Source organism: Nesoenas mayeri, assembly GCF_963082525.1.
Source record: "Nesoenas mayeri genome assembly, chromosome: 10".
Classification (NCBI taxonomy): Eukaryota; Metazoa; Chordata; class Aves; order Columbiformes; family Columbidae; genus Nesoenas; species Nesoenas mayeri.
This window is the reverse complement of record NC_137560.1, coordinates 13,601,237-13,621,560: the sequence shown is the minus strand read 5'-3', so window position 1 is coordinate 13,621,560 and position 20,324 is coordinate 13,601,237. Positions and strand designations below refer to the sequence as shown.

The 20,324-nt window shown below is 41.4% G+C and overlaps 1 protein-coding gene across 1 annotated transcript in view; it reads right to left on the bottom strand.

Moving 5' to 3' along the window:
* Window positions 1–15,398: 15,398 nt before the first annotated feature.
* LOC308043890 (contactin-3-like) overlaps window positions 15,399–20,324 on the bottom strand; it is a gene marked incomplete at both ends in the record, with an annotated part of 73,669 nt that continues 68,743 nt past the window's right edge. Inside the window, 3 exons of the mRNA XM_080350227.1 lie at window positions 15,399–15,499; window positions 16,070–16,238; window positions 17,593–17,705. Coding sequence (XP_080206353.1) covers window positions 15,399–15,499; window positions 16,070–16,238; window positions 17,593–17,705 — 383 coding nt within the window. The remainder of the gene's footprint in view (window positions 15,500–16,069; window positions 16,239–17,592; window positions 17,706–20,324) is intronic.

Below are 20,324 nucleotides of genomic sequence, written 5' to 3'. Positions count from 1 at the left end.
ATAAGAGCACTGGGTCAGTTTGTGATTTTTTTATATATATTTTTTAAAAGATTCTATAATAGATTAGTGGGTCCTGGTGAAGTTTTGTTTCCTGGATATACAGTGTAGAGCACTGCTGCGGTGCTTAGTGATCTGTAACAACATGCCGCTGGACCAGTAGATTGAAGCACAGTTCTGTGGGGAGCAGCGCACAAATGGAAATGCAACAATGCAAGCAGCAAAAAAATACCAATCTGACAGAAAAAATGGTGATTGTGGTGGATGTGCCTATCATCCCCCTGTGGAATACAAAAGTGAACTTTTTTTTTAATGGAAACATGAACAAGAGATGCAGGGCAGGAGTTTAATTACAGGCTTTCCATGGTGAAAACTGGAATTAAATGGCTTTGTCAGTTTTCCCTCATTCTCTTGTTAATTGGGAGCACTTTTGCTTCTAAAAATTCTTTTTTAAGGAATTAGCATTTTTCTGCCAAAATCAATAACTTGATAAATTCCTGTTTGTGTAGCCTCACTGAGACATTTTCCTTTTTTGTGAATGGAAGAGATCATTCAGAATTATATGCCACTCATGTGAGACTATCTGGAAAAGGTTTAATAATAAGTGTTGAATCTGCAGAGTGCTATACAAAATATTAAGTCATCCATATTGCAGTAGCCCATGAGGGTAACCTGGTATTTTTTGCTGGGAAACATGAAGGAGAAGGGGACTTGACCAAAATTGTGTATGGAGCAGACAGCAGACTTCCTAACTTCCGTTGCATCCAAGCTGCCCATACCTTGTAAAAAAAAAATCACTTATATTTTATATGCAGATGCAAACATCAGCTGCATACTCTGCAGCCTCTGCACATGCTTGTGTTGCCTATGCTTTAGGCTGCCTTATTGACAATTACTCTTCAATATTTCCCAAATACTGAGTCTCTGTGGTGCTTCAGCTGCTTTTTCTTGCTTCTCTTTCCAGCGGCAATCTTCCCTGACTTCGCCATTAACGTGTTGTAAGATACGGAGCTGTTGGTGCCTGAAAGCCCGAGCAGACCCAAATGAGCATGCCAAAGGTGAGCCACTCTGATTCAGAGCTTTTTAATTATTTTTTTATCTTGACCATGAAAATTTTCAAATGATGCACTAAATCCTGAGATAGTTACACATTTAAATGCAGTGTGACCACATTTCTCATAAAATAACGCATTTAAAAGTAATATGCAATATCTCCATTTTATAGGTGTGTCAGAGAAAATTTTTTCTCTATTTTGAAATTTTTGGTACTATCTGCAATTTTATATAGCTCCATTTCAGGTGGCTGTTGTGAGCTACAGATGTTTCCATCCTGTATATGAGGTCAATTTTGCCTCACACATTGGGCTGCTGCTACTTCATGTAACTTCTCCTCTGTACCCTAAACATAGTAGTAAACCTTAGCTAACTTAATGCAACACGCAGAAAGAGGATATAGTTGAAAAGGAGATGGGTGCTGAGGAAGTTCTGTGATACACATTGGTGGCATTTGAGTCCCAGAATGGCAACAGATTTATGACCTGCCCAAGGACCAAGTCTTACTTGGTGAATGCAAAGGGGTGCAAAGTAGCATCAGATGCCATAAGCCAGAGCAAACCTCTGAGACTTCACAGTGTCAAATACTGTTGCTAATAGATGTCCTGGGGATTGTGATACTCAAAGAAGATTCTGTTGGGTAGGAGGTTTACAGGCAGAAAGTAACAGAAAACTTCCTCCAGCTGTAAGATAAGGGACTCACCTAGATACAGACAAACAAGCAGCTAAAAAACCCCAAACCCCAAGCAATTTTGTCACATTCATCATCAGGATAAGTAGTCTCAGCACAGCAGGTGCCTCCGTCAGCAGTTGTGAAGGCAACAGAGCAAAGCGTAAACGCATTCGTGCAAGAGAACTGGGAGGCCAGAACCTCAGTCTTCCAAAGCCCCAGGTGGATGTTTTGCCTTGCTAAGCAAGTCTGCTTGCCAGGTGACAACAGCTGTGTCTTACCCCCTGTCCCTGTGTAACACTGGTATCCCTGTGGGTAGCTACTGTCGTACCTGAACTCACCCTTCCATGAAGCGCTGAACAAGTACATCTGAGATTTCTGAGTAAGACATGTTCATCTTTGAAATAATATTCTTCTGAGGTTCGGCACTTTCCTTCAGTTATGTGAGAAAGTGCCTCTCAGTACCATGAGAGGAAGAAGAGGTGGGGGAAGGAGGGCATCCTGCAACAGGTCTGTGTAAGTTCCAGTGCATGCAGTTGTGCTGGGAAGTTGGAGGGTTTGAGCCTCTGCTCTTGGTGTTGGGGTGTGTGTTGCTGATGGGGGACGTGAGACCAGAGCTGTTCCCACTTCTGTCTGCTCCCTACCTTGTGGCTTCAGAAGTTGTGCCTCACCTCCAGAGGAGGTGGGACCATGTGCTGTCTTGCCAGCATGTGCAAAATAAATGACCAGTGCAGAAGAACTGAAATAATAACCCTCTGGAGGGTATCCTCTCCCTTCTGGAGCTAAATCCGTCTCTCCAGGGATCTTACCCTACTGGCTCCCCAGTGCATTTCAGGTGAAAGTAAAGTGCTTTGCTTCTATTGCTATTTAATTGCTTGTCTATATCAGCAGTATAATTAGGTATAAGCCATATCTATCTAATCACACACCCTAAATAAAAAAGGAAATATTCGATTTCTGTATATACTGGCAGGCAAAAAAAAAGCCCTCGCATCTTATCCATTCTATATGCAGATAATTTTTCTTCAGCCTTCTTCAGCACTGGGAATTCAGTAGCTGAGGCCAACATTTATGTCAGTAAATCCATTGTGTAGGTCTGCCCCTTTCCTGAACATTCAAATATTCAGCCACATCAGTGCTTCTCATTTGGAAGCTGATGACAAGAGCCATAATTTTATTCTTTATCTCCCACTTCACCTGCTTCTGAATGCCGAAGGAGGAGAGGGAACAGCATGCTGGGGAGCTCGGTGGTGTTGATGAAAACCTTGCAATGCTCAACTGTTTGTCAGGGCATCCTGGGAGGATGAGGAGGAGTGAGAAGCGCAGCTGAGCATCTGTGCCCTGCAGCCCTGGCTGGGGCTGGTGAGGTGGTACCTGCTGATGGTGATGGGAGGATGGTGGGTGTCAGCCCTGCCCACCCCTCCAGCCGCACAGTGCAAAGCCAAAGGGCAGAATTGCCACGTAAGGTAGAAAACCTTCAGCCTGGTCAAAAATAAGTTTGATTTTTGAAGATGAGAAAGGTTAAAATTGAGTTTAAATGTTTTGAACTTCCCTCGGGGCTGTGTTTTGTGAAAAGGACAGTGGGTTTTGTTCAGTTGCTTTCTGCTCGCGCTGCATTTACATGCCTAAAAAGATCCAGCTGTCATAGCCCTGACAAGTGCTAAAAAGCTCTTGTTAAGGTCACCGATATCAGAGAAGTGTCTCTTGTACAACATCCCAGTGTATCGGGGCCACCGTCACTGGGAACGGGGGCCGATGTCAGACACTGTTTGCTACAGATGGGACGGTGACCCTGACGTCCTGGCACAGCTCAGCCAGCACTTTTCTCACCTCTGTTCCTCCGGAGAGCTGTGGAACCAGCTCAGCTCCAGCTGAGCACAAAAAATCAACCCTAAACATGCATGACCTTTAAAGTCAGGCTGGAGCTAAAAGATCTGCTGCTAACTAAAAATCTGAGGTTGCTTTCATGTGTCTGAGCATTCAGGGAATAGATGTAGCTTAACATGCAAATGCAGGGCTTCCTGCAGAACGGTGCTGCTTTTCAGGATCTCTCATTTCACACTGTTACCACTCCATACCTTGTTGTTTCTGTGACAAGAGCCTCTCTGAGGAAAGGTTTCCCACAGACAGAAATCCAACTGATGTGGTAAAAAAAAAAGGCACAATGAACACCCCAACAACTTGTAGTTTTAATTCTAATATGTGTGGTGTCTATCTGCAGCCTGCTGATCAGCATCTTCTCTGCTGCTGGTGTTTAGAAAACAACCAGCCACATTCTCAGTTTTCTGTGTATATACTTTATATGTTGGTCATCATCTATTTAAGTGAGTGGGTCCTCAAGTTGAGAGCCAGGAGTCCTGCCCTGCTGCAGATGTGCAGGGGAAGATTTTCCTCCTGTGACCAGTGGTGTTATAGCATGTCTGTTTGAGCATCTTTTTGTGTATGAATTTCTGTGCTCACATAACTTAGGTGTTCTGCACGCATAGAGAAATAGATGTCCAAATGCTTTTTTTCTTATCTCTAATGAAAAATGCGTAAGAAGCACATGTACAGCAACTGCCTGACAGGTCCCTTCCTTGGAGGTCACAGGCACGACATGCCAGCAGTGGAGTCCCTTTGCTGCAATAACGTTTATTTGGCGCTACAAGTATCTTCCTTGAGCCACCTGGATGTCATAATCTTCTGTCTTTAAAACAATGTGTGATGCATTATTGATGACTGGGATATAGAAAAACGTTTGACATTTTTCTAATACATTACACTTTTATTCTCTTCTAATTTCAAGTATTTCCCATTTTATGCCACTACCATATAATTCAACATTTTAAGCATATTGATCCTCACAGGGTCTGCTTATATTTTTAAGGTTGTCTCATTATTTTGACAACAAGAGACATCATAAATTATGTAAGCAATTTCTCTCCTTACAAGCTGGTCCCAGCCCTGTGCTGCCCTGATAAGAGCAGCGAGACAGAAGCTGCTTCAGTAACATGGGACTCATGTGACTGCACTTCAGCTGCGCTGTGAACAGAGAGTACAGCACGTGGCACTTTGGAAATTAATTGAAACAGCATAAAATAGGGGTGGAAACACAAATCCAAATCTGGCTGTGGTCTGAGACTCCTCTGAGATTTGGGAAGTGCAGTTTGTGGCAATTTAGTCTAGAAGCTGTGGCTGTGACCATGCTGTGGGCTGTGCATAGTGGAGCCTAATTAGCACGCTAGTCTGGGTCTAGAAATCATGGTATCTTCATCTCTGAAAGCATTGCAGGTGTGGAGATGGGAGTTCAGTGAGCTATGGTCAGTGGAGGATGTAGGAGAGGGCTCTAATCCATGAGGCTTCAAGAAAATTAGACATATTGGGTTAAAACCCCTCGGGCAGGGAATGGACCTGAACCTGCTGCATGCTTTCTAGTGCAAGTTTTGTTAAGGAGCAGCAGCATCTCAGTTCTTACTTGAAGAGGAGCAAGAGTCCTGCAGTTTCCTTGAAGGGAGGTGTTGGTGATGTCCCCCTCTTCTTCTCAGTACCTGGGCTTGTTCACACTCAGAGGTCAGCCTCCTGACCCTTCAGTCACCTTTTTCATATAAACAATCATTATGGACTAATTGATAATCTTGAGGCCTGGCAGCATTTATCTGAGACAGATGGCCTCTGCTGGGAAAGCTCTGCCTCCGATAGCTCCAGAACATGACATAAGTCTAATCTTTTCAAGAAAGCCTTTACCAGATGGGTCTAATTTGAAGCATGGCTTTTCTTTTTTCTTCCTAGAGGTAACTAATTAGCTGCAAAATGAATAGCTCTGCTCCTCTGAGGGCAGGCAGAAGTGGGTGTTTGATACTGAAACATTTATGGGTTTGTTTCAGCGCATCGGTGAGGAGAGATGATGAACTTGTTAGAATAAATATCAATAAGTGTATTGAACTTCCCATTATTCTGAGTTTACTACAGCTGGCCAAAAAGAAGCCAATTCTTGAGAAGCATGTTGGGAGAAAATGTCTCTTTTATCTCGTTTTTATTATTGCTCTGCAATGACCAAGCCCAGGTCGATTTGTATTATATCTCATCAGTTCTCTCAGTAGACTCCTGCAGACATTTGTGGTCCCAGCTGAGGAGCTCTGAGAGCAGCTCAGAAGAGAAGGTTGAAATAAAGCTCTCGTCTTGCTTTCTGAGGGCTGCCTGCATCAACCTGATTGTTTCTGGCAGTCATTTCCCAATCAATAGTCAGCTTTGTCATTTGACGTTTGAACCTTTGGTTATTTAGCCAGACTCTTGCTTTGCTCCTTGGAGGAGGTGTCAGCCCCAGGCTGCGGTGGGATGTTTTATTCTCTTTTCCTCTCGTGCATGAAAATGGCTCTAAGAGATTCTTCTCCTTCAGGCAGGAAACCCTGAAAGCTCTGGATCTTTTCAATTAGATGCATTACAAACTGTGCTGATTGCCAGCCTTGTTTCTCTTTTCTTACATGAGCTACAAAATACCTCTTTTCCTCCCAAATGAACTAAAAATGGCTTATTTTTATACACTTTCTTACAAGCGTGTCTACATGGTAGGAATGAGAAATTCTAACTTATCTTGTGTTATGTAAATATTTCTGTGCTTCTAGAGTAAAGTGTTTTCTTCTCCTTTGATCCAGCTTTCTTGTAGTCAGTTTAACCTTCAGAAACAGTCAAAAGAGATTCATGGAGATTGCCAGTGGCATTATTCCTTAGGAAAACTGGAGAGAGAAAAGAAAACTCAAAATTACCAATACAAACAGCTCATTTAGAAATGGATGGCTAACTAAAGGAAAAGGTTGTCTTTCAGTGTTTTTTTTAAGCAAATCTTTGCTTAAAATAGCTGGGTCCAAATGTAAAAATAGCATTTGCCATGTTTGCATAGTGTTACAAGATGAAAGTGTTGCTTTTCCCTGCAGCGTGGTAGGTTTTGCCTGCGAGCACTGAAATGGGGCTTGAACTTCATATAATGCCAATGGTCATGGGGCAGTGTCCCTTATAGGGACATGGTTTAGTGGTGGACTTGGCAGGTTAATGATTGGACTTGATGACCTTGAAGGTCTTTTCCTAAATGATTCTGTGATTCTGTAGGAGTTCATACGCATGATGGGAAAGCTGTGGGTATGGCTGGAATTAGGTGTGTCAGGCTTCTGGGCTTACGTGCTGAAGTCAGCTTTGGGTTTGTGGCTGAACTGTGCCCTTCTTAGCACCCACTGCTCTGAAGGTGAGGTTGGAGCTCGGTCTTGCCCATGGAGACAAGAAGGGTCAGTGTGTTTGGAGGGGATGAGATGTGCCCGACACACCATTGCAGAGAGCTGACAGGTCTTCACTGTGTCCCCTGTATGCCCCAAGGAAGTGGCCGGGGACCACAGCAGGGTCCCCTTGGTGCAGAAGCCCCCCGTGTGCTCTGTGTTTCTCTGTACCCTGTTGTGGGCTCATTTTCCAGCCACTGCACGAGGTCACCACCGTGGCTGTAAAGGCTGGAGTCTTGGGCTCGGGTGTTTCTCCAGCTCATCAGTGTGTGCTTGTCTTTGGACAGGCTGTGCAGCACATAGGGCTTCACCCTGCTCCAGCACCTACTTAATGAAATACTTCCACTGGTGTCAAGTACTGCTGTGTTAAAACCCAGCCTAAATCCAAAACCAGATAATCAAAGTTCTTTAGCAATGACAGTCAATGTTGTGAATATGAATGAGTGGAAAATACTCTAAAATTGTGTTGATAGGCAAAGATTAATATTCATTGTAAATGAAAAAGAAGAGACACTTAGCATGGTTCGTAAATGAGAGAATTCCTAGAGAAAATTAAGAAGATTTTACTGGAATTATTTTTATCCTTCCATGCCTTTGTGGCTGGAGTTTCAGCTGATTGCTTTGGGCTGTGCTGGCAGGGGGTGAACAGTTTTCGAAAATAAAATTTTAGGACAACTTTGAACACCCACAAGAAGAAGTTGATTGCAACCTTTACCTGTTTCATAGAGATATATAATTAGGACCAAAGCACGACTACTAATGGGAGGAAAGGAGGCAAGCACTCTGCAGTTTAAAATTGTTTAATTAACAGTTAAAAATGATTATACAGAAGATATAATAGCGGATACTTTGTTATTTGGCAGTGTTTTGGGCAGAAAAATGATAGCAGAAGGTCTGGCTGAACTCATGCTTCTGTGCCAATGGCCGGGAATACTGGCAAGATTTCCTATCTGGAGAAAAGGTATACGTGGGATTTACATAGGTCTTGTATGTATGTTTGCATGGATGTTTATCAGATCCATCTCTTTGAAAAAAGAGGGCATATAGTTAAAAAAATAAACAGACAACAATGTTAAGAAAGTCATGGATGTGAAGGCAAGAAGGGAACCCCTGCGAACCACCACTTGGAGTGTCTGCCTGAACCCGCCTGGCAACTCCTCTGGAAACACAGTCACAAGTAAAACTCGGCCGAGCTTTGTTCTGCCTCGGTCCTCTCCTTGTTTAGAAGGGCTGATCGATCAAAGTTTGCTGAAATCGGGGTAAGGGTTTCATTAGCCTTGGATCAGGCCCTCAGCACCAGATACTCTGGTTGCTTGAAAATAGATAATTAACAGTGCTTTATTTTTCATGTTTCCAAGGCAACACAAAACCCCAAGACATTGTTTTCCAGTACATGAGCAGAAGCTTTTGGCCACTGCAGGAGAGTTCCCCTCTGTCTCATATGAAGCTGCTGTAAAGGTACCAAAGCCATATTTTCTGTCTTTACAGTCAATTTACATCCTATATCTGAAAAGTAATGACGATCAGATGCAGCTGATGATCTGTTCTCAGTGCAGAACAACTCATTCAATCAGCTGAGAGCTCTGCTGTTCAAATAGATAATTAGTGTTGTGACAAGTGTTACTTTAAATGCCTCAGTTTGGTGGCAATGTTAGGAAGTGTGACAAAAATTAAATTATTTGTCTGCTTTAACCATGGCCCTTCTTGGCTTGCTAATGAGAGAAATTCTTGTTTAAACACACATCCTTTTTGATAGACTCCTTTACAGGTCCTCAGTTGGGAAAATGATTTATTATTTGTATCATAAAGGGCATGAAAGAGAGGGCTTTCCCTTATTTTCTCTGACTCGTTTCTTTTTATGTCTCTAACTGATGTAACAGGTCATTGCTTGTGTTCCAGCATAAAATGGAAAGATCCCCTAAAATGAAATCACCGGGGAGAGCAATCCCAACGAATTACTTTCCTGCCTGTCAATATTCCTTCTAAATTAATGGGGACAGGGAGCACATTTAGGTGCTCAAATCTCAGGGGAGTGTTCACAGCACTTTCCCTGGAGGTGACATACAATCACTCTGCACTTCTATTTAGGGCTGCAGAGCAGTGAGTTCACAGTGCCTAAAAATAAGTCCCTGCATGTGTTTTGCAGCACCTGCCCACGTGTGCTGTGACTGCAGTGGGGTGGGCAGAGCTCCAAGGCCCCTCGGGTCCCGAGCAGGAGGATGCAGCAGTTAAGTGCTTGGCGAGAGCGGCTGCCAGCCGCTTGCATTCAAAAGATATGGTTTTATGTTTGCATTATTAGCGCACAGCTGGTTTGGTAGCTGGTTTTAGGTCCCACCTTTGACCAAGGGTGTGCAAACCCTGCCCGTGTGCTGCTGGAGGATTCCAGTCCCGCACGCTCCGCTGCCAATGGAGCGGGGAAGCGACTCTGAGTTGCTTCTCCTCTTGCAGCTGGGTTGTTCTGCATCCCGAGCAGTGTGGGATTTGGGAGCCTGGAGGCTGAGAGGGCAGCAAGGAGCAAGTTGCTCTTTCCTGATGGACAATTCTGGGATGTCCCCCCTGTCATAGCAGCTGCTTTGAGTTTAAATTATCATGGGTCAAATTAATGAGCATCTTGAAGTTGCGTCCTTTCTATGAGCTCCTAACAGGATGCTTTTGGTTCTTCCTTTTTCAGTATTTGCCACTGCCTTGATGTTCTCCCACCCAATGGAATTTAATCACTGGGATGGAATGAAGAGCACAGCACAGAGAGCAGGCATGGTCCAGACCTCATAGGTCTAATTATGCTCTTAAAGGGTAAGAAAATAATCTTGGGTACATTGGGAGGAAAGTGTCTTAGTAATGATAGACAGGGCTACTGGCATGTCTCCTATATTTGTGCGTTAAAAAATAAAAAGAACAAAGAGACTTTCAAAGATACTTCTTGACCTCATAAAGATCAGCCAGGAGCTCAAGAAAACAAATTTAATACAAAATGAGTGTATGAAGTTTTCTTGACTCTTAGAGATGGGACAAAGAAAGGAAAGGTGCACTGAAACACTCTCCCATGCACAAACTGAAAAGTCTCAAAACAGTTCAAAACCAAAGCAAACGAAGAGCGTGGTATGAATTATAATAAGTGCCATTGCAGACACTGAAGGGTGGCAGTGTGTGGGATCACACGCTCAGTATTAAAACTGATGAAGTCCCATGAAAGAAAAGGCCAGATATCTGCTTACTGAAATACCAAACTGTTGGGGAGGGGAACACCTGACACAAGGCAGGAGAGAGCCAGAGCACTGGCAGCACCCAGCCACCTGCAACAGGAGGAAAACATGAAAATAGACTCAAAATGGGTGTCAGGCAAGGGGTATTTTAGACTGCCAGCTATCTGTGTTTGTGGAAACTGTACTTGTGCACAGACATATGTGTTCTGAGGGTCTCTCCTAGAGATCGCTGTATTTCTCTGGCAAAGATGAGACGCTGCCTGGTACTCAGGTCACACCCACTGCGCTGGCTGTGGACGCGAGAAGAAATGTGCCGGAGCAGAGCAGGTCCCTGCCGAGAGGCTGGACAGGGAGGACGGCAGGTCTGTCCTGGAGAGGAATGTCCCCTGCTGTGGGCAGCACTGGGGGACACGCTGGCCTTTGGGGGACCTGCCCAGAGAGCATCTGTCTGCACCTCCTCATCCTGCATCCTGCACTTTGATGGAGCAGTGGTCACCGGTGATGATAACAAGATGTCCACATCTTTAGCTGACCTTGGGAAAGAGCTCCACGCCGAAGGTGAGACATTAATAGCACCTCTGAGAAACAGCTCCTACACGCACTGGGTGCAGGCAGCCTTCGCTTGCTGAGGCTGTTGAAATAGATCTTAAGCTTGGAAAAAGACAATGCCTGTCCTTTTTTTATAGGCTGTACATCCTGCTTCCCAGTGAGACCCAAGCTGTATGCGCGCCAGGGAGGCAGCTGTGAACTGTGAAAAGTATTTGCAGAAAAGCTTATTTTCCAAGAGGATAAGACTGATATCTGCATATACAGTATAAGTGGTGTCCCGTCTCCCCCCATCATGTTGGAGCTTGCACTATATATGCATCACATTTAAAGAAAAGTAGTGGCTCTTTTTATCAAGCAGGCTTGATAAAACAAAATAACATACATTCAGTTATATCTCTGCTAAACATATCCTTTTTTATTGCTTTTCAGGAGTTCAAAACATTAGCATAAAACAATCGAGGAGGTTGTTTTTCCTAAGAGATCGAGTGCCTGTGTACAAACTCATTTTATTTTCACAATATTCCATTGTTATTTATTTCAGACAGAAAGCTGTCAGACTAATGCACTCCCTCATGCAGGACAGCTTGCTTTATTGCCTGTTATTAAGCTATAACATATATAACCTGACAGGCACTGCCCACTTCTGCATTTCACCAGTGAAAGGCAAATTAAGTAGAAAATCGAGATCTCCAGTTATTTCTTAGGGCTAAAGGGTTATTAGTTTTTAACTGATTTTGTATTCATAGAGGATCCTGCATGTTTGCAACATATCCAACAGAGTAAACTGTCAAAAGAAAAAGGGGGTTTTTAATTCTTATACCAGCTACCTCTGAGAAATTTGGGCTTCAGAAGTACAGGAGTCATCAAATCCTGTCATATAAACAGGTGCCAGGAAAGAATGAAAAAACCCTACGTTACTCAGGTGGCACAAGAACACCTTTAGAAAACAAAATCTTGGGGCATACTGGTGCAGGGTAAAAAACTTTAAACCCAAACAGCCCTCACCCTCGAAATACCAAGTCCCAGCACTCCGATTGCCAGCAAAAGCCATTACAGCTTCCAGAGCAGGCAAACACAGTTGCAAATCTTTTTTTAAAGCTGTATCAATTGCCTTTTTCTTTGTGTGCATCCAGCTGGTGACAGGACTCTTGTATGTTTCCTCCTTTGCACAATGACAGTTGACTCACTGCCCAAAACACCCAGCAAGTCACCCAGTTTTTTGTGGCACTAGCGGTTTCCAACAAAAGCCCTGGAAATCCGCAGGGTGATGCTGTTGTGGGAGCTCACCCTCCTCGCAGCACCCACATCTCACCCCAAACGCTGCAGGGAGCCCGGAAAGGCCGGGCTCGTCCCTCTGGGTGTTCACCTTCCTTGCTCCCCCTGCTCCTCCTCTGCCCCTGCCCAGGTTTTGGCCTTGGTCTATGGTAGCCTTCACCATTCCTGGGCAGCTTGGAGGGATTCAGCTACATTTTTGTATAGCATAGTAAAAAAAAATACACTTTAAATTAGTGTTTTCCTAAAAACTATGACTCAAGCCTGCTATTCTTTCTTACTGGATTTCAAATAAGAGCAATTGTGAGTGATAAAGTGCTGACTATTTTTGGTGCAAGTACAAGCAGAAGTGGAATGGCAGAAATACATTCCTCACCATCTGCAGTTCTACTCATACACACAGTGTTTTTCACTTTTTTTTCGTTATCATTGATTTTTTTATTTCTTCTTCTCCCTCCCCAGGACTGAATTGTTGAGCTTGGTCACAGAAGCTGCTCTGGAAGAGCTTGCAAGAGGTAGGCTGGCTCGGGGACCCCTCACCTTATCCCTTACTGGCTCTTCACCTTTTCCTCCTGTTCTTTCTCAATAACACCTTATTTTTTCCCAGCTCTCCCTGGAGTATCAAGTTAGTTTTATTACTGCAATTAACATTCACTGGATTAACATGGGATGAGGAACAGAGGTCAGATTAAAGGAAGACTAGTCTGAACACTGGGGGAAATACAGAGCAAGGCAGGTGTCCAGCTCCAGCCATCTGAAAGGGAAAACTTGACAGTTGAGCCTCTTGTGTATACACTTGTATATGTGTTGTGTTTATTATTAACCCTTATTGCAGCAGCTGAATCAGCTCCCTATTACACAGGTGAGAGCCATGCTTTAAAAGCTTAAAATACATAGTTCTGCTTTGCCTGTGTTGCCAGTGAGAGGGTTTTGGTGCAAGAAAGTCTCTGGCGTTACAGGAAGCTGCAGTCTGTCAGGAATACACAATTCAGAGGGGAGAACAGGCCATGCAATTTAATGCTAAATAGTGATATACTATATAAATCGTTATAAAGAACTCTCTTTTTCAATGTATTTTTTTCTTTCATTTCGGCGAAATAGCCTAATTGGATAGATGGGAAACTGAGTCAGGGAAATGAAGGAGGGTTTTGTCCATCGTGTTGCAAAGCCTTGGGCAGAGGCGGAGCTCAGAAGCTCAAGCACAACTTCGGGTCCCTGCCCCAGGTGTGCCTGACTCCTCTGGGGACAGACTGGGATGTATTTATGTCCTTACTGCTCCCTCTTGCTCTGCTTTGCATAAAAATAGACTTGTGTTGGGACTTTAGTCTTTCAGCAGCAAAGCTATTGTGAGGGAAACCACCCCTATCCTGCCCAGAAGTGCCAGTTAGCAGAAATACTGTGAAGAACACAGACAAGGATTTTTAGATGCAGTAAATGCCCATGCGTGTAAATATGTAATACGGAGAAGCAATACTACTTTGAAATATTCTAGTATCCCTCAATGTAATAAATATTTTATTAGAGGAATAGAAAAAAATGCATACAGATAACCATAGGATACACACACAACTGGAGGTTTAAGGATAAATTTCGAACTTTTCAATATGAAACAAGGTACTCCGTACATATCTCATGGAGATATATAACTAGAAATTAAATAATACAATGTCATCGCATGAAAATGGCAATACAGGAACATGGATTACAGTTTTGTGCAACTAGAAAGAGTCACCCTTTGCATGAAACATAACTATATACTCACTAGTAACACCTGTTTTCCATCTCCCACCCGCCCCCCATTAGCAAGTGTCTGAAAACATCACTGGTTAGCCACATGGAAAAGCAACTAGCCATTTATAACTATATATGTACAGTATATACAGATCTTTCTTGCTTCAACAGTTAGCGTGTATTTTCTTCTGAATGTGATACTCATAAGGTAATTTGCTATTTGAATGCATATCAAAGTATTTTTTTCCTACAGTGCTACCACAATTTCATGAGTCCTGGTTCTGTCCCCTTATGTTTCTATGTGTTGTAATAATACTCTGAGATTTAACAAAAAAATTCTGTAAAAGGATGTGCTTCATGTCACATGAACACTTGCTCTGCCATGTGTGGGCAGCTCTTTAAAAGGTGTCTAAAAGGCTGAGTTGACTAAACGCACAACTGTAGAAGTCAAATACCAGGTTTAATGTATCTTTAATATATTGCTATGAAAGAAAGCATAGACTTCTCTAGAATAGCAAGCCTGAAGTGTCTTTGTGTAATTTTTTTTAATAATAGTCTATAGTATTGCCATAAACTTAGCAGAATCATGTGACAGTAGTGGGGCGCACGGGAGTGCCAGACCATGTGAAATAGCTTTGAATTGGTTAAAGAGCAGCAGGGAGGAGAGTTGTGAATGTAACACTGAATTAAGGATGAGTTTACAGGGCGGTGTGGTAGACAAAAGAGCAAGATGGTTTGGCCGCTGCATATTTGGAAGCACCACATCACAAGGTAGGGAGGTGGTAGTAGTCCCTTTTTGTAAGGCCATGGTGCAACTGGATTTCAACTGGGCACTTCTGTTAGTGAAACACACTAATAGGAGTTCAGAGAAGGATGATAAAAATGTGCCTGAAGGTGGGAGAACTTGTTTATGAATAAAGAATCTGGTTAAGAACTACAGGGTGGGGATATAAGGAAATTAACTTTGAAGTCTATTGGTGGAGAGGAAGGTCAGGTGCTTGAAAAGGTACATAAATGTACGCTGAGATAAAACAGAGCACGTTCTTTGTGACATGGCTGTGAAATCATTTCTTAGGAGCAGTAGTGGAAACCCTGCCTCTTGGACACCCTAGCATGGACTGTGCAAAACTAATGTCCAAACTGTCACTTTTCTCTGCATTCCAGCTTTGATTTCTTGCTAGACTTAGAATAATTTATATAAAGAATAGTAAGAAAACCAATCCAAACCTACTGGATTATGAGACTGTCTTAAGAATGGCCGCTTGGTCAACATGTTATCATCTGATTGAAGTGCCATGTCTCTGATTTCATCTTTCGTACGCAGAATGTACCCAAAACAATTGAGTGTCACTGCCGAAATGGAGATTCTCACTGAGCTAAGCTCTTCCTCGTAGCTCTATCATAGTGCCATTGCTTTCCCTCTCTCTTACTTTGTATCTGAAGTATGTAATATGTAAACTCCTTTGGTTCAAGTATTAAGGCATTTTAGATTCCTTTTTAAAGGATTTGCTAAACTTTACATGTTATTTTTACTTTGACCTACAGTGAAATATAAAGAATTTAAAAACACGTAAGGATAGAAGAAAAACATGCATTAACCACTGCGTTTTGTTTTTTTAAAAAAAGCACTTTAGTAACCGATTCTCTTCCCCCCTGCCCCCAGCAAATGCAAATGTATCATCACAACACTGAATTTAGAGTCAAAGAGAATATTGTTGGTAAGAAGCTGGATACACTGAAGATATTCAAGACTGAGGGACCAGAACCTCTTGCATCCATACCTGTGACAAATCAAGAAGGTCAGGATTAAATGAAAGCATGAGTATCTGCTCTGAAAAATTACTGCTCTTCCTAGATGCTAAACAAAAATGATTGCAAATTTTAATTTCTGAGAAGGAATTAAAATTTATAAAAATACACTATTTTAAAACTACAGAAATTTATTGCAAAATGATGACACTGTATAAACAGTCTTTACTTTCAAGGTAATAATAACAAAAAGGAGAAAAGTAAAAAGTCTAATGTTTTAATACTGATTTACATGGTAATTCACCAGTTCAATAGAATGAAGCTTGTCATGCATATGGGCATGAAGACTGTTAATTGCTTTTCTTTTTATTACCTTATTACCATATGACATACAAGCATTAATTCTCCCCCCCCCTAGTCAATCTGGACTTTTAATTCCCACAAAGACAAGCTGTGACAACTGCTGGGTGTCAGCTGCAAATTTAGAAATGATTTCCTGCACCAAGGCAGAGACATGTTTCTCTGTAAAAAGGAGGTTCTGATATTGGTTGGGGACCCTTATAAACACGTGAGGAAATAACAGTAATTCAGCATCAACCTACTGGCTAGTCTGGGAATCAGGATCTGATCACTGCTAGTGCCATCCCCACCATCGGTTGTTGCTTTTACTTCTATGATGTAATCTTCATTAAACTGGAGGAAAAGTTCAGCAGTTGTCTTGTCTGTGTTCAGCACGTTCATGTTGGTCTGACTGCTGGTCCTGTACAAAACCTGCAGCACAAGCACAGAGCTGTATGGCATCAGTTCTTCCACTAGGACCTGCCCTGCAATTTTTGTGTTTCTTAGAAACAAGCTTTCAGGTTTTAAAAAGATGTGATGAGAGATCTGTTTTTTGGTTAATAGTATAGGGCAAAATTACATTTAAAGGAAGAAGGTAACATCAATCAAGCTCTTTTATTCCAGCTTTAATCTAAAATGGCACAATGTATAATGGTAACAAATGAATAATATATTCTGTTGAGTATCTTAATAATTAATCATCATTCTATAAATTATCTCACCATTTGGAATCTTGTCATTATCTAGGTCAACTGCTTATGCCAATATGTAGTTTGGGAAGGACAAAACTAATCAACGTTACAGACCGTGTTGGAAGATGTTCTGCAAGTGCCAAGTCATTATTCCATCATGAAACTTGAACTGCATTTGGTGTCGTACATTTTAAAGAATGGGAGCTACACCTGAACGTCACAGCTTGCTGCACAATGTGATCAGGCAAGTGGAGGCATTTAAGAGCAGTACTGTGTTTGAAATTCTACTTGGTGAGTTTTTAGGTCAGCGACTGTCTACGAAGCTCAGTGCCTTACCTAAGCTGTAAACATGTATTTCTTGCCAATACAACTCAGAACGCTGCATAGTCACATCTTTAGCATAAATCTTTTATGCAGAAATATATCATGTGGGATCCAGCTGTACACAGCTCATCAAGACATCCTCAGCTATTCTTTTAAAGATATATGACATATTTAAATACTTGTACATTTGTGTGCTCATCAGATTAGAGTAGATGTAGCAATTTAATTTCTATCAAGACAATGAGCATGTCCTATAGTAGGTAAGAAGAAAAAGCTTTAAGAATATCAGTTTGATATATGTGATACTAATACATACACCTGGCCAGCAATGGACACTCTACCCACTAGATAAATCTTGGCTTATTTGGTTTCTTTTAAAATGTTATATGTTTGGGTAAGTGTTATACATTTATAAGCGATAAACATTTATAATAAGTATTATGCATGTGCTACATGTTATACACATATAACACACATCCAAGTGTTAAAACACTGGGATGAATGGGATCCCAAGAGCTGGCTGCAATGCCTGCAGCTCCTGTCTTTGTTTGCATGAGGAGGAGAAGGCATTTAGTTGCACTATGAATGGTAAAAGGCTCACGGTTTATGAGACACTGTTAGAATATGACCAACAGCTATAAAAAGGAGGCACTACTGAGATGGTTTAGATGTGGTATTGTGAATCCTCTGAACTTTCTGCTGAGCAAGGAGGCAAGCAAAAGCACACTGGGGATTGCTTTCAGGTAGTTTTCTGGTCTGTTTCCACTTACCTTATACCCAGTCACCTCAGACTCGTTCTCCATAGCTCTTACTTCCTCCCAGCTGAGGATTACTCTGGAGTCGGTGACATTCCACATGACATTTCCTGGTGGTTGACTGGGTGCTTCAAATGCATAATAAAAGCATGACTTTAATTTAATTGGCATTACTGATTTATTCTGCAGCAGGAAATAATAGTTCAGGTAATTGACTGTCATTACATTTCAGATGCAAAAGCAACTGAATTGTAGCCTGTATACTTTATGGTTCAGAGACTGAATTGGGAAAACAGAAGGAAGGAAAAATAGAATGGCACATAAATGTTATTTCTGGATTTGTATTATCTGTTGATGGTCCTTCATTAAATACAGCCAAACAAAAGCATATATCTTAGGACATGGGTGATCAATTAGAACAAAGTCTAATGAAGCAAATGATGGCAACAGCCATTTTCTGGTTTTAGTATATTGTCAAGAATAAGCAAATACTTCACAATAGATTATTTGTTAGACAAATTTAGCCTTAGTGAATATTCAAATCTACACACAATGCTGATTTACTTTAACGTGTTTGTAATATAAAAGCACTTGACAGGGTTTTTTTGTTCTTTTAACTCAAGGTGTGATTTCAAAATGCAGTTGGTGCCATTTCACTATCTGCATTTGGAACAATAGTGGGATTCAGCCAAGGAAATCTACTGGGGATTTTTGTTCATTAACAATTTGAGACTGTTATTTTCAAAAGAAGCAGTGTGCTTTGGGCTGTACACTTCAATATATCTTGAAACTGCCAAGCTTTTAGGGAAGGTGAAGGTAAGTAAGATGCCTCAAGTTGGGCTCCCCAAAAACGGGTCATGCAGTGACACAACCAATGATTAAAATCTTTTCTAAATGTGTTAAGGAAAACGATTTACTGCTGCTGTCACCTAGTGGAGGCAACCGCTGCTTAGGTGGACTGCACTGTGCTTTGATGCTGAAGGTTCCAGTGTCAAACACCGACAGTGGTTTTAAACACCTACGCACATACTTATGGGTTGGGTTTTGTTTTGTTTTTCCTGTTAAACTCTTTCACACAGGTGGCTCCCTACCTTCCTTGTGTGAGTAGTCAGATCAAGGCCCAGCTCATTATACTTCTTAACATGAAGTAGACACAAAAATGTAAGGACAAGACTTGACTTAAAAGAATTATTCTAAAGTCAAGTAAGCACACTCAGGTCTTGTTGGGGTTTTTTTCAGTATGTGCTTTGTTCTATGTGCTAAGTAGGATTTAGAATGATGCGCTAATGGCCACTTCTTGTAAATGTAAGAGGAGATTGTTTTACTCCTGAGAATTAAGTATCACAGCATTTATTAATAGTTTCCACACTGACATATTAAAAACTGAATTTCAAAAGAAATGAGTCATTCTTTTAAATCCACAACAAAATATTAATGCGACATCTGTAAAAATGAAGAGTAATTCTATATAAAAAACTGTAAGCCTCTATCTACCACTTGACTTATGGAAATGATTCAGAAGGGTGCAGTTCACTTTAGATACCAAAATCTCCAGTAATCTCCAGTGTTCAGAACTTCATTTCTAATAGATCCTGAACCACCACATCATGTTAACTCCATGTCCAGTGCTACTTGTGCAAACAGCTAAATGGGTTTCTCTCCAGGATGCTTTAAGTTGGCCATATACAGCAGTATTTCTGTGAACTGCAGCCAACAGACAGAACATTTTGCTGTACTTTAAGACTTTCTAAATATGTAATAATTGTAAAATCTTGCCTATAAACTTAGGCAAGTCTTCCCTGGTTATTTTCCATTTTATATAGCAATATTTTATAAAACAAACCTACACTTCTTATTTTGGAATATGAACATGAATATTTATTTCAAATATAACAGCAAACCTACTTTAATGGTCAAAGATAAACACTGAATTTTCAGTCTTGTAATATACTGCAAATCGAACCTAAGATTATGGTTAGTAGTTACTAAGAGGTATCTTGCAGGTCATGTGGGTGAATGTAAATGCAGCGTGCACAGAAATTTTTCACTGTGAAAAACACATCAATCGCAAAAATTCAAATTAAGGTAGAAATTAGGATTGATCGAACATCACACATTTGAATGAAAAAAATCAGTTTCTACTTCAGCAGTACAGAGAATATTTGTGTCAGTTAACTCAACTAATAGTTAGCAAAATCCTTCAGATTGACATTATACTGTACTGCGGTGGTTTTGCTCTCTTTATTCAGTAGCAAGATCCATGGACATAGGGCAACTGACTTTTCTTTTCAATTATTCCAAATAGCTGCGATCTTGTCTAAGGGCCTGACCCAGATCCATGGGATCGGGTGCTTGTCCAGTTCTTGTTCACACATCCCAAAGGCAGGTGGTCACTAAAAAAAAGACTGAGATATCACTGACCAGGCTGGCACAACATCTAGTGAGCAGCCAGTAGCCACATATATAATTAATTAGAGAAAAACTATTCATCACATATCTGGTACAGGTTGCAGGCAATGAATTACTTCATATCAGCCAATTAATGGTAGCTGTGCATATAATATATTTAAGCTCTAGGAAATATGTTAATCTGAGTTGGTTTAGTCCTCAGTGACAGAGTGTGACACTCATTTCTGCACATAATCATTTCTGATAAACTAGATTATTTCATAATATTCATGATGTGACTACTTTTGTAGAAGGATGTTAATAACTATTCCGGGGAATTTGACCTTTCAGACACATTT